Source organism: Nomascus leucogenys, chromosome 20, assembly GCF_006542625.1.
Source record: "Nomascus leucogenys isolate Asia chromosome 20, Asia_NLE_v1, whole genome shotgun sequence".
NCBI classification, from domain to species: domain Eukaryota; kingdom Metazoa; phylum Chordata; class Mammalia; order Primates; family Hylobatidae; genus Nomascus; species Nomascus leucogenys.
This window is the reverse complement of record NC_044400.1, coordinates 83,072,051-83,085,908: the sequence shown is the minus strand read 5'-3', so window position 1 is coordinate 83,085,908 and position 13,858 is coordinate 83,072,051. Positions and strand designations below refer to the sequence as shown.

General features: G+C 52.1%; 1 protein-coding gene across 2 annotated transcripts in view; it reads left to right on the top strand.

Moving 5' to 3' along the window:
- PDE6B (phosphodiesterase 6B) overlaps positions 1-13,858 on the top strand; it is a 43,687-nt gene that overhangs the window by 5,052 nt on the left and 24,777 nt on the right. For both annotated transcript variants that reach the window (XM_030800845.1, XM_030800846.1), the window contains exons 2-3: positions 4,116-4,268; positions 4,669-4,758. In XM_030800845.1, the coding sequence (XP_030656705.1) occupies positions 4,116-4,268; positions 4,669-4,758 (243 nt within the window). The remainder of the gene's footprint in view (positions 1-4,115; positions 4,269-4,668; positions 4,759-13,858) is intronic.

Sequence of the window (13,858 nt, the reverse complement as noted above, 5' to 3'; positions counted from 1 at the left end):
GATGGTGTGGCTGCATTTCACAATGGGTGGGGCAGCTGGCAGTCGGATGGGGAGGCCGAGGGGTCCATCCCTGTGGCCAAGGGGAGTGTGCAGGGCTGTCATCTCAGAAAGTGAAGACTGGGCTGGGGTCGGGCTACTGGGCCACCAGGGGCAGAGGGAGGGAGCCGCTGAGGCTGGAAGCTGCACCAGCCAAGCTGGGACCAAGGTGGCTGTGGCCCGGCTGGTCCCGAGTGCCCATCCATGCATGGGCAGCAGACTGACCAGACGCTGGGGAAAGGAGAGCAGGTGTCAGTGAAAGAGTGGCCAGAGGTTTCCACGTGGGACTCTTCTAGGTCTTGATGGCAGATTTACAAAATAGTAAACATTCCGTGTGGTGTCAGGGAAGCTGAGGAGGGCAGAGGGCAGAGTGCAAGCCAGGGTTTGGAGCAGATGTTCCTGGGAAGTCCCTGGGCTGGGCCAGCTGCTCACAGAGGCCTGACAAGGTACAGGGAAGGAGGAACGAGGGGCAACCTCACGCAAAACCAGCTGCTCAGAGGAGCATAGCTTCTGGCAGAACCTCCGCGGTGGCCAAGCCCCAATTCTGGCTGCCTGCTCTGGACCTCTAAGGAGCTGTTCCCCTCAATCCTAAGGGTGTGGGGGCTGGTGAGACACAAAGAGGCCGCAGTCACAAAGCCTCAGGGTGAAGGTCTCAGTGCTGGGACCAAGGGTGTATCTGGCACAGGCCTGGAAGGACCAGGGAGTGAATGGGGCCAGCGGTGAAGGAGAGAGGCTGTCGGCATAAGGATGGTAACGGCAGCCCACCTCAGCTGGGAGAGCTGAAATGGAGCCAGGTGCCTGCTGAGACCAGTGACGCAGCCAGGAAGGCAGGGGACCCAGGAGCAGCTGTGAAGGAGAAAAGACGGCAGACTAATGGGCTGAGAGAGCATTTTACAGAGTCCTGAGTGCACTTAAATCCCAGGATGGGGAGAGACTATGAAGAAGAGAAGGTGACAAACAGCGTGAGGTTCTTGGGTGGAGGGTAGGCCACAAGAGAGAGGCGGGAAGGCTCTGTGGCTGTTCCCGTACTTTCTTTGTGAAACAAGAGCTGTGAAAACGTGTGGGGCAGAGAGAAGTGACAGAGTCAGGTCTGAGATCCAGGAAGAAACTGGTAGAGACAAAGCTGGCAAGAGAAGTGAGGCTGAACATTCATCAACTATGGGGCACCATCTGAGGGTCACGTTGTATGGATCTGTGTGGCTCCATCTAAGAGTCACATTGTGTGGATCCTGTGACACCGTCTGAGGGTTATATTGTGTGGATCCTTGTGGCGCCATCTGAAGATCATGTTATGTGGATCTGTGTGACACCGTCTGAGGGTTATATTGTGTGGATCCTTGTGGCACTGTCTGAGGGTTATGTTGTGTGGATCTGTGTGGCAACATCTGAGGGTCACATTGTATGGATCCATGTGGCACCATCTGAGGGTCACGTTGTATGGATTTGTGTGTGGGACCATCTAAGGGTCATGAGGGTCACGTTGTGTGGGTCCATGTGGCTCCATCTGAGGGTCATGTTGTATGGATCTGTGTGGCACCATCTGCTATCTCAGGGTCACATTGCATGGGTTCATGTGGCACCATTTGAGGTCATCCTGTGCGGATCTGTGTGGCACCATCTGCTATCTCAGGGTCACATTGCATGGATTCATGTGTCACCATCTGAAGGTCATCCTGTGTGGATCTGTGTAGCACCGTCTGCTATCTCAGGGTCACATTGCATGGATTCATGCGGCGCCGTCTGAGGGTCATGTTGTGCTCTTTCCAGAATCACTGGTATAAGTCCAGGTGTCATGCTGTGATCTGTGTGGCACCATCTGAGTATCACGTTGTGTGAATCCATGTGGTATCAGCTGAGAGTCATGCTGTGTCGATCCATGTGGCACTGTCTGAGGGTCACGTCATGTGGATTTGTGTGTGGCACCATCTAAGGGTCATCTTGTGTGATGCCATCTGAGGATCACATGTGGATCCATGAGGCACCATCTGAGGGTCACGTTGTGTGGATCTGTGTAGCACCATCTCTGGATCACATGTGGATCTGCGTGGTGCTGTCTGAGGGTCACATTGTGGGGATCTGTGTGGTGCCGTCTCAGGGTCATGTTGTGTGGATGTGTGTGGCACCATCTCTGGATCACGTTTTGTGGATCCGTGTGGCACAATCTCTGGATCACATTGTGTGGGTCTGCATGGTGCTGTCTGAGGGTCACATTGTGTGGATCTGTGTGGTGCCGTCTGAGGGTCACGTTGTGCTCTTTCCATAATCACTGGTATATGTCCAGGTGTCATGCTGTGAAGATCAGCAGCCAGGGAAGGACCCCAGGTGAGGGTGTCAGTGAGGTTGGCAAGGGATGGGTAAAAGGATGGGCTCCAGGTAGAAAGGGAGGGAAACAGTAACAGAGACTCTGAATTCAGCAGGGAGCACACATGGTGGCCACTGTAGCACTGATGGCTGGTGGGGGAGACTCTGTCCAAACCGCCACAGGCACAACAGGCACCACGACAAGCAGGCAGGAGTGTGCTGTGTGTGGCTCAGGGGACACAGGTGCAGAGATGAGCGCTCGGGGGACGCAGGTGCAGAGATAAGCCCTCAGGGGTTGCAGGTGGTGAGATGAGCCCTCCCTCAGGGACCATCCCTGTTTCAGATCCAATAAAGGGATGCTGGCCCCACTGCCCACGCTGCCACCCCTGCCAGGGCTCACTCACCCGTCTTTGTGCTCCACCATCTTTTAAACACTGGTTTTCCTTCAATGCCAGCCCACATGGCTATGGGCAGCAGCTGTATCTCCAAGAATCAGGAAAGGAGGAGCAGGAAGGGTGGGTGCCATTTAGGAGCATGCTGGCACCTCGGCCAGCCCCCAGCAGGCTTCCTCTGACCTCTCATCCTTGCTGCAGGGGAAGGGGGTGGAGGGGAGTTGCGAGGAGTCTGCCCTCTGCCGCTGCGGGGCCGCCGTCCCTAGAAACAGCAGGAGATATGAGGCGCATCCCAGGAGCTCCCGTTCAGCTGGCGGCGCAGTGGCTGAGGGCAGAGCCTGTTATTTTTGCCCCATTGACTGGTGAGGAGAAGGCCACAGAACCGGCCTGTGCCTGCTGCAGGTCGCACAGGTGGGAAGTCCTGACCCCAGCAGGGCTGACCCCAGAGCCGTCCATCTGGGTCACTGCCCCAGGGCACCCTGGCCTCATGTAAACAAATGTCAGAACCAGGAAGTAAGAGGAGGGCCTGGGGTCACATCCAACTCTCTGAAGGACAGAATCCCGGTCGCTGGGGGGTGCCTGGTCTCAGTTACCCTCACTGTGTCTGGGCTGAGGCAGAGTTCAGCTGACCCGTTCCTTGAGGGGCCGGAACCTAAGACCCAAGAGTGGAGGGGCTGCTCTAAATCTGGTGGGAGTGAGGGTAGGAGTGAGGGTGGGTGGGTACCCCCTGGGAGCCAGAGGCAGGCAAAGTTCTCATCACAGTGGGCCCCAGACCCCAGGGAGCAGACCCCTGGGAGTGTGGGCCTGGGAGGCCAGAGGGGTGAAGGACAGACACCAGGAGTGCAAGGACTCCCACCCCGGCCCGCCAGCTTCACCTGCCCTGGATAAAGCGTCCGACGAACAAGCCCCCAGTCAGGATGGGCCCATCTCACATCCTACCAATGGCTGTCTCTCAGGGAAGAGTGTAGGAGTGTCCTGCAGGGGGCTGAAGGCAGGAGAGGGTGGTGGGCACCAGGAGGCTTCAGGGACAAGGCAAGCAGGCAGGCTCAACAGGCATCCAGGAGGCCCAACATGGCCAGAGGGCGGCAGGTGCAGGAGGTGCCAGGCAGGGTGGGGCCACCCACGAGGCCTGTCCAAGTCTGCTGGACTGACCACTGGGGGGGCACCAGCGTCCTCCACACAGAGGTGCATGGAGCCAGGCTGGAGTCACAGGGACAGGCCTAGCTGTCACTGCCCAGTGGCTACGTCCCAGTGCCCAGCAGGGCCCCGGGGCACCTCACACCTGGAGGGCAGCAGCCTCCACAGAGCTGAACGACAACCCCAGTGGTGCGGGCTCCAGACCCACGGAGCGACAGCCTCTTTAGCCTCTTTCCTCTCTTGCGGCAGTGCCCTCACTTCAGCTCATTTGCTGACGAGCTCACTGAGTACAAGACAAAGAATATGCTGGCCACACCCATCATGAATGGCAAAGACGTCGTGGCGGTGATCATGGCGGTGAACAAGCTCAACGGCCCGTTCTTCACCAGCGAAGACGAAGATGTGAGTGTGGGGGGCACCTGGGCAGCCGCGAGTCTGCCTCCCTGCCTGCCTGCCCGCCCGCCTGTTCCGTGCTGAGCGTCCACCTCCTTACCTGCCTGCCTGCCTGCCCGCCTGTTCCGTGCTGAGCGTCTGCAGGGCCGCTGGGCTCCACGTGCTCATCTGCACATCGCTGTGCTCCTGTGTGTCTGCACACACCTGTGTGTGTGTGTGTGTGTGAGCGATTGTGTGCCCGCCCTGTGCACCTGAGCTTGTGTGTGCCAGTCCATGTCTGTCTGCGGGGCACAGCTTCCTGGCGTGCCTGGGCACCCTCAGGCGAGCATGTTTCTCCTGCAAAATATCCACGGGGGCACATGTCTGAAAACTGGAATTTTAACTCCTCTTGTTGCAATTCCTGTTTCAGGTGTTCTTGAAGTACCTGAATTTTGCCACGTTGTACCTGAAGATCTATCACCTGAGCTACCTCCACAACTGCGAGACGCGCCGCGGCCAGGTACCCACACGCGGAGCACAGCTCTGCCCACATGGGCCAGGGTCCCTCCGCCCATCTCGCTGCCTGCACAGAGGCGGGTGGTGGCAGGTGGTCTTGTGCTCACCTGGGTAGGTCCTGGGGTGGACATTGCTCTGGGGGAGAGGAGGGCTCCATGGCTTCTGTGGCTGTGCCGAGCTGCAATGGCCAGACCCATCTGCCACCTGCCTGCGATCTGGCCAGAGTGGGTGTGAGGCACCTGCAGAGGGGGAAAGGGGCACCCTTCCTAGAGGCTGCGCCCAACCTCCTTGGGAGAAGCCAGCATGAGTGATGAGTGAGCAGGGAGCAGAGGGGCTCCCTGGCAGGTCCGGCCCTGGCTGAGACGCTGGGGAGGGAGGCCTGAGGACCCTATGGAGTCAGGTGTGCCGAGATGCGTGGGAAAACGCAGGGGGATGGCCTCCAGGGCAGGTGGTCCTCCCGTCTGAGACCCTGGCTCAGGGGAGAACTGGATGGATAGTGAGTGGGCCAGGGGAGGGAGGCTCTATGTTGGGGCTGGGAAGCCGTCCACACAGTGGCCTGGGGGCTGAGCCACAAAGGAGAACTGTGAAGACGGCGGGTCACCTCCTGCCTTCGCCGTGTCTTGTTCTGCCTGTGGGCGCTGCCTGGCCCTGGTCACCTGCTGCGAGCCTGCTGAACGTGGCGAGGGGCTGAGGTCTTTATCTCAGCATCTGGAGGAAGGCTGGGTTTAGGGGCCTCCTCCTGGCCCCAGGGCTGCCTCAGGGGCAGTCTGGAAAGGCGGTCAGGGCCCCTGTGGCATCCAGCCATCCAGCCAGTGGACACCTATGAGAAACCCCCGGAGGGACATCTCAGCCCCAATCCAAGCAGGCCTCTCACAGGCCAGGGCCGTGGGAACCGGGGACCAGGGAGACGGTCTGTGTAATGTATCTGGAATTCTTTTGCATGAGAGATTTGTCTCTTCTCCTCATTTACTAATTTATTCAACCATTTATTTATGTCAGTGTGGACTTACGAGTATTGTATGCTTAGGTTATAATTCAATATGATTTTATTCATTTTCTTGCTCACGTGAGTCCAGCTTTGGCCACTGGGAGCTCTTTTACTTGGCTCCTGTGCGCTTTTTACATGACCCCATCACTGAGGGGTTTTGCTTTGGTTTGTTTTTTGTTTTTTTTTAGTTTTGTTTTCGAGACAGGGTCCATCTGGGCTCACTACAACCTCTGCCCCCCGGGTTCAAGCGATCTCCTGCCTCAGCCTCCCGAGTAGCTGGGATCACAGACGTGCACCACCACGCCCGGCTAATTTTTGTATTTTTAGTAGAGACGGGGTTTCACCATGTTGGCCAGGCTGGTCTCGAATTCCTGACCTCGTGATCCGCCCACCTCAGCCTCCCAAAGTGCTGGGATTACTGGTGTGAGGCACCGCGCCCAGCCTGGCTTGGTTTTGAAATTCGTCGATTCTTAGCGCTACAGGATGCCCCTGGCTCATTGTGTATTTCCTGCCCTGGTCTCGCCATCAGCCACTTCTCCCGGGAGCCCGGTTCCTTCTGTTGGAAAGCAGTAACAGGAGCCGCGGCCTGGGGGCCGGCTGTACTGGTTGCCGGGGTCGCTGCTTCCAGGCCCTCTCGGCCAGCAGAGTGACAGGCAGCCGTGCTCTGCCAGCCCTCGCGCGTCCCCTGCGTGTGTGCAGAGCTGCAAATGTTCCTGCACGTGACCATCGCGCTCGAGCTGACGTCTCCAACCCTGGTCCACGACACCTCTTGCTGCCATGTGAATTCCCATCCAACAGTGGGACGCCTGGGAGCCGTCCTCCGCCCAGGCACTTAATTGTCTGATTCCAGCGCAGGGGTATAGCCGCGTCAGGATTGTTCACCCGCACCCCGTGGAGAACAGTGTCATCGAGTAGAATACCGGGTTGATGCAGAGTTTCTTTTGCCCTCAGTCTTACTGAGGCCAGAAAGCAGCTTGCTCTGTTCCTTCCCACCAGTGACGAGTGAGCGTTCCTGCTGCTCTGCACCCTCACCGGCATTTGGTGGAACTGTAGTGGGATGCGCGTATGGTGGCATCTATTATTGTTGTAATTCACAATCCCCAATGACAGATGATGTCACACGTCTATTCATTTACATATTTGCCATCTGTACATCTTAATCTTTGGTGAGATGTCTGTTCAGATCCTTTGCCCTGTTTGATTGGGTTGTTTTCTTATCATTTAAAGAGTTTTGTTTTTATTTTATTTACTTATTTATTTATTTATTGGAGACAGGGTCTTACTCTTGTCACCCAGGTGGAGTGCAATGGTGAAATCTCGGCTCACTGCAACCTCCGCCTCCCGGATTCAAGCGATTCTCTTGCCTCAGCTTCCCGAGTAGCTGGGATTACAGGCGCCCGCCACCACGCCCAGCTAGTTTTTGTATTTTTAGTAGAGACAGGGTTTCACCATGTTGGCCAGGCTGGTCTCGAACTCCTGACCTCAAATGATCCTCCTGCCTCGGCCTCCTAAAGCACTGCGATTACAAGTGTAAGCCACTGCACCCGACCAGAGTTTTTAAATATATTTTCAACACAAGTCCTTTATCAGATATGTTTGTTTTGAGAGCTTCTTGCTAAATTGGGGTCCCATTGAGGGCCCCAGTGAGGGTCCCAGTAATGAGGGGTCCTCGTTTCCCTAGCAGGTAATGAGGGGGGCTGGGCCTGATGTTTATCCCGCACCTTTCACAGGATCATTCTTTCACTCGGTGGGCAGCCTCGTGCCTAATTATCCAGCCCACAACCAGGGACTCCCTCACGCAGGAAACTTGTTCATATCGGCAGGTGCCTGAGGCTTGTCTGGCCCATGCCCAGGTCATGCCTACCTGGCCATCGCTCTGGCACAGGGAGCCCAACCCTCTGTTCCCTCCAGCATCCCAGGGAAAAGCTGGCCTAGGGTGGCTCCTAGCTCTTCAGATGGAAGCACAAATGCAGTCCACCACTGTGATAGGAAACACGTGCAAAGATTTTTACTACAGGTCCCGGGCAGGAAGGGCACAGTGACTCCAGAGGGCAGTTTTGTTTTTTGGGGGTATTTTTTTTTTTTCTTGAGACAGGCCTCACTCTGCTGCTCAGGCTGGAGTGCAGTGGTGCAATCATAGCTCACTGCAGCCTCCAACTCCTGGGCTCAACAGATCCTCCTGCCTCAGCCTCCCAAGCAGCTGGGACTACAGGTGTGCCCCACCACACCTGGGTAATTTTTTTTTTAGAGACAGAGTCTTGCTGTGTTTCCCAGGATGGCAGGAGGGCAGTTCTGTGATGTTTTTCTTGGGGTCCACAGTTCACAGGAGGCAGAAATGGCAGGTCAGGCAGAGCAGGGGCTCTGCTAGCAGCAAACATGAGGCAAGAGAGAGCAGGTCCCTTAAGTTCACGGGCAAATGTCTGAATGGCCTTTTCTAAAGGAAAGGGGGAGAAGTGGGGAGCTCAGGCTTCTGGGCAGGAGAGATGCCTCTAAGTTCTTACAGCTGCCATCGGCTTGAGCCATTTAGGTGCAGAACTGGAAACTGTCAAGGGTGACTAAGCCCTGCTTCTGGCATGAGAAAGTTAAACTTGTATTCAAAAGTGATGCTGAGGCTGGGCGTGGTGGCTCACGTCTGTAATCCCAGCACTTCGGGAGGCCAAGGCGGGCAGATCACCTGAGGTCAAGAGTTTGAGACCAGCCTGGGCAACACAGTGAAACCCCGTCTCTACTAAAATACAAAAAATTAGCCAGACATGGTGGCACATGCCTGTAGTCCCAGCTACTCGGGAGGCTGAGGCAGGAGAATCGCTTGAACCCAGGAGCTGGGTTCTCCTCTTCAGGTCCTCCTGCCCAGGACCTGCAGTGAGCCGAGATTGCACCACTGTACTCCAGCCTGGGCGACAGAGCGAGACTCCATCTCCAAAAAAAAATATAAAAAAGTGATGCTGAGACCAGGGGCAGTGGCTCACCTCTACAGGCCCAGCACTTTGGAAGCCTGAGGTGGGAGAATCACTTGAGGCCAGGAATTTGAGATCAGCCTGGGCAATATAGTGAGACCCCATCTCTACAAAAAAAGAAGAGTGATTTGCAAATATTTTCTACCAAGATGTGGCTTGTCTTTTAGTTCACTTTACACTGTATTTTGCAAAATAGTTTTAAATTTTATTATAATAAAGTCCAATTGGCCAGGTGTGGTGGCTCATGTAATCCCAGCACTTTGGGAGGCCAAGGCAGGCCAATCACCTGAGGTCGGGGGTTCAAGACCAGCCTGGCCAAGATGGTGAAACCCCACCTCTACTAAAAAAACATGAAAATTAGCCAGGCATGGCAGCAGGCACCTGTAATCCCAGTTACTCAGGAGGCTGAGGCAAGAGAATCACTTGAACCTGGAAGACGGAGGTTGCAGTGAGCGGAGATCGCACCATTGCACTCCAGCCTGGACAACAGAGCGAGACTCCATCTTGGAAAAAAAAAAATCCAACTTAGTATTTTTTTTTCTTCATGGATTGTATTTTGTGTTGTATCTAAAAACTCATCACTAAACCCAGGGTCAGCTAGATTTTCTCTCATTGTCTGCTAGAAGTCGCATAGATTTGTATTTTACATTAGATGCGTGATTCATTTTCTGAAAGGTGCAAGGTCTGCATCTAGATTAACTTTTTGTGTTGTTGTGTTGGCATGTGGAAGTCCAGTTGATGCAGCACCATGTGTTGAGAAAAGCCCACCTTTTCTCCGTCGTATTGCTTTCGCTCTTTTGTCAAAGATCACCTGGCTCTGTTGGTGAGTCTATTTCTGAGCTCTTTATTCTGTTCCACTGTTGTATGCGTTTATTCGTCCATGATACCAGACCATCTTGATCACTGTAGGTTTAGAGTTAAGTCTTGAAGTTGGGAATGTCAGCGCTGTAATTGTCTTTCTTCTGCATGTTGTGCTAGCTATTCTGGGTTTGTTGCCTTTCCACATAAACCTTAGAGTCAGTTTGTCAATATCCACAAAGTAGCTACTGGTATTGTAATTGGGACTGTATTAAATCTGTAGATCAAGTTGGGAAAAATTGCCATCTCAGAAATAATGTATCTTCCCATTGATAAACACAGAATATCTCTTCATTTATTTAGATCTTTGATTCCTTTCATCAGAATTTGCAGTTTTTGCATACAAATCCATAATTTTATTAGATTTGTACCTAAGTATTTCATTTTCCCATGGTAATATAAGAGATATTGGGTTCTTAATTTTAAATTCCAATTGTTCATTGCTGTTATAAAGCAAAGCAATGGACCTCTGTATGTTAACTTTGTATCCTGGGCAGAGAAGAGGTGAGGGTGAGGTGGTCAGCGCAGGAGCCAGGTCAGGCTGGGCAGGGGTCCCTGAGTGCTCAAGGCCTCACCTTCTCCTTGGTCATGTCCAGGGGGCTCACCAAGTACTGTCACAGCCACACTTTTAAAACCAAGGTCTGTTGGGCTGTGTGGCAGGGGCAGGCCACCCAGCTCCTGGGGGACCCATGAGGCCCTGACCGCAGCCCCACACACAGCCGTCAGAGACACATGTGTTTTGTTTTTTGTTTTCTGAGACAGAGTCTCACTCTGTCACCCAAGCTGGAGTGCAGTGGCACAATCTCGGCTCACTGCAACCTCCACCTCCCAGGTTCAAGCGATTCTCCTGCCTCAGCCTCCTAAGTAGCTGAGACTACTGATGTGCGTCACCATGCCCACCTAATTTTTGTATTTTTAGTAGAGACGGGGTTTCACCATGTTGGCCAGGCTGGTCTTAAACTCCTGACCTCAGGTGATCTGCCCACGTCAGCCTCCCAAAGTGCTGGGATTACAGGTGTGAGCCACTGTACCAAGCCAGGAGTTTTGTATTGATTATTGGTGTTTTTACCTAGACAATCATGTCATCTGCAAACAAAGATAGTTTTATTTCTTCCTTCTCAATCTATATATATTGTATTTCTGTTTCTTGTCTTATCGCACTAGCTAAGACTTCAAGTATAATGCTGAATGTGAGTGGTGAGAGGAGGGAGATATCTTTGCCTTATTCCCAATCTTAGGAGAAAGCATCCACTTTCTCACCATTAAGAATGAATCGCCCAGCTGGGCGTGGTGGCTCACGCCTGTAATCCCAGCACTTTGGGAGGCCGAGGTGGGTGGATCACCTGAGGTCGGGAGTTTGAGATCAGCCTGACCAACATGGAGAAACCCCCGTCTCTACTAAAAATACAAAAAATTAGCCGGGCGTAGTGGCACATGCCTGTAATTCCAGCTACTTGGGAGGCTGAGACAGGAAAATCGCTTGAACCAGGGAGGCAGAGGTTGTGATGAGTCAAGATCGTGCCATTGCACTCCAGCCTGGGCAACAAGAGTGAAACTCCGTCTGAAAAACAAAACAAAAAAAAGAATGACATCACCCAGCACGGTGGCTCATGCCTGTAATCCCAGCACTCTGGGAGGCTAAGGCAGATAGCTTGAGCCCAGGAGCTTGAGACCAGCCTGGGCAACATAGTGAAACACTGTCTCTACAAAAAACGCAAAAAAGTTAGCCAGGCATGGTGGTGTGTGCCAGCAGTCCCAGCAACTCGCCACTGCACTCCAACCTGGGCAACAGACACTGTCTCAAAAAAAGAAAAAAAAAAAAAAAGAATGCCGTTAGCTCTAGGATTTTTGTTGAATTTTTAAAATCTAGTTGAGGAGGTTCTCTCTATTTCTAGTTTGCTAAGTATTTTTATTTTTTTAATTTTTATTTTTTTGAGACAGATTCTTTCTCTGTTGCCCAGGCTGGAGTGCAGTGGTGCGATCTCAGCTCACTGCAACCTCCACCACCTCATGGATTCAGGTGATTCTCCTGCCTCGGCCTCCTGAGTAGCTGGGACTACAGGCACACGCCACCATGCCCGCCTACTTTTTATATTTTTAGTAGAGACGGGGTTTTGCCATGTTGCCCAGGTTGGTCTCGAACTCCCGGCCTCAGGTGATCCGCCCGCCTCGGCCTCCCAAAGTGCTGGGATGACAGGCGTGAGCCACTGTGCCCGGCCCACAGGGTTGTTTAGTTCAGCAATGTCCTTACTGTGCCTCTGCCTGCTGGTTGTGCTCATTCTGATAGAGGGTAGTAAGTCTCCAACAGCAGTGGAGGATGCGTCTCTCCTTACAGCTCTATCAGCTTTTGCTTCATGTGTTTCGATGCTTTGTTATTAGATGTGTGAACATGAATGATTTTTATGTCTTCATAGAGAAACAACCCCTTTATCATGTTGTCATGCCTCTTCCACCAATAATTTTCCTTGTTCTAAAGTACTCTTCGTCTAAATTAATATAGCTACCCCAGTGTCTTTGGATTAGTATTAGCATAGCATATATTTCTTCATTCCTTACTTTTAAACTATGTGTGTCTTTATACTTAAAGTGGGTTTTTTATAGACAACATATATATGGTCAGGTCTTAGTTCTTTTTATCCAGTCTGAAAATCTGTCAAGTGGTGTATCTAGGCTAGTCGCATTTAAAGTGATTATTGATAGAGTTGAATTAATATATACCATATTCTTAAACATCTTCTCCGTGTTGCACCTATTCTTTAGTATCATCCCCTCTTTTTTCTGCCTTCTCTGGTTTTCATTGAACATCTTATCCCACACTCTCTCCTCTCTTAGCTTATCAGTTATACTTGTTTTTCTAAAAAGTTTTAGCATTTCTCCAGAATTTGCAATAATCATTTATGACTACTATAAGCCCTCTTCCAAATAGCATTAGACTGCTCCACTTAGAGTGCGGCTGTCTCACAACAATGTACCTACAATTTCTCACTTCCACCCTTATAAAATTTCTGTCATTTATTTTACTTATCCATGTGCTATAATCATGTAATATACTGTTACTATTATTACTTTGAACAAATAGTTATTATTAGAGAAATTAAGAAAAATATGTTACTTTCCTGTCATTTATTTATTTTCTGCCGCTCTTGCTTTTTTCACACATATGCAAGTTTCTGATCTATCTCATTCTTCCTGTTTCCAAGGAACTTCTTTGAACATTTTCTGCTGGGCAAGTCCACTGGTAACACATTCCTCAGTTTCTGTTTATCTGAGAAAGTCTTTATTTCTCCTTCACTTCTGAAGGATAATTTTACTGGATACAGAATTATAAGTTAGCACATTTTTTTCTCAACACTTCCAATACTTCACTCCACTCTCCTCTTGCTCGCATCGTTTCTGATGAGATGTTTCCAACGTCTCGTTCCACTCTTGGTCAGATGTTCCCGCACCCCCAGCTTCCCTCGAGGTTTTCAGCTTGGTTGTCTGCTGTTTGAATATGACGTGCCTTAGGATCAGTTTTTTGGCATTTGTCTTTTTTGACAGTCACTGAGCATCCTAGACGTGCGGTTTGGTGCCTGTCAATAATTTTGGAAAATCGCAGCCATTATTACATCCAACATGTCTTCTCCTTCGCTCTTTCTGCTCCTTCCGGCACCCGCCGCCCACTCGCACCTTCTGCAATTGTCTCTCTGCTCCTCTCGCTCCGCTCGTGGTTCCCTCTGCGTTTCGGGGGCGTTTCTGTCTTCGCGCTCCCGGCCGCCTTCCTCGGACACGCGCAGCTCTGCGTTTCCACCTTGCACTTCCTGTTCTCCAGCACGCCTTGTCCTTCCCAGAGCGTCCATCGCTTTGCTTATGTTACCATCTGCTCCGGTGCGCTGCCTCCGTTTTCTAGTAGCGCCTTTAGCTTATTGATCATCGTAATTTTACTTTTTTTTTGAGACATTGTCTTGCTCTGTGGCCCTGGCTGGAGTGCGTGGCTCAATCTCGGCTCACTGCAGCCTCCGCCTCCCGGGTTCCAGTGATTCTCCTGCCTCAGCCTCCTGAGTAGCTGGGATTACAGGTGCCCACCACCGCGGCCCGCCTAATTTTTGTATTTTTAGTAGAGACAGGGTGTCACCATGTTGGCCAGGCTGGTCTTGAACTCCTGACTTCAGTTGAACTGCCCGCCTCAGCCTCCCAAAGTGCTGGCATTACAGGCGTGTGCCACCTTGCCCGGCCTGATCATAGTAATTTTAAGTTCCCAGTCTCATAATCCCCAACTTCATGTCACATCTGAGTCTGGTTCTGAGGCTTGCTTTGCCTTT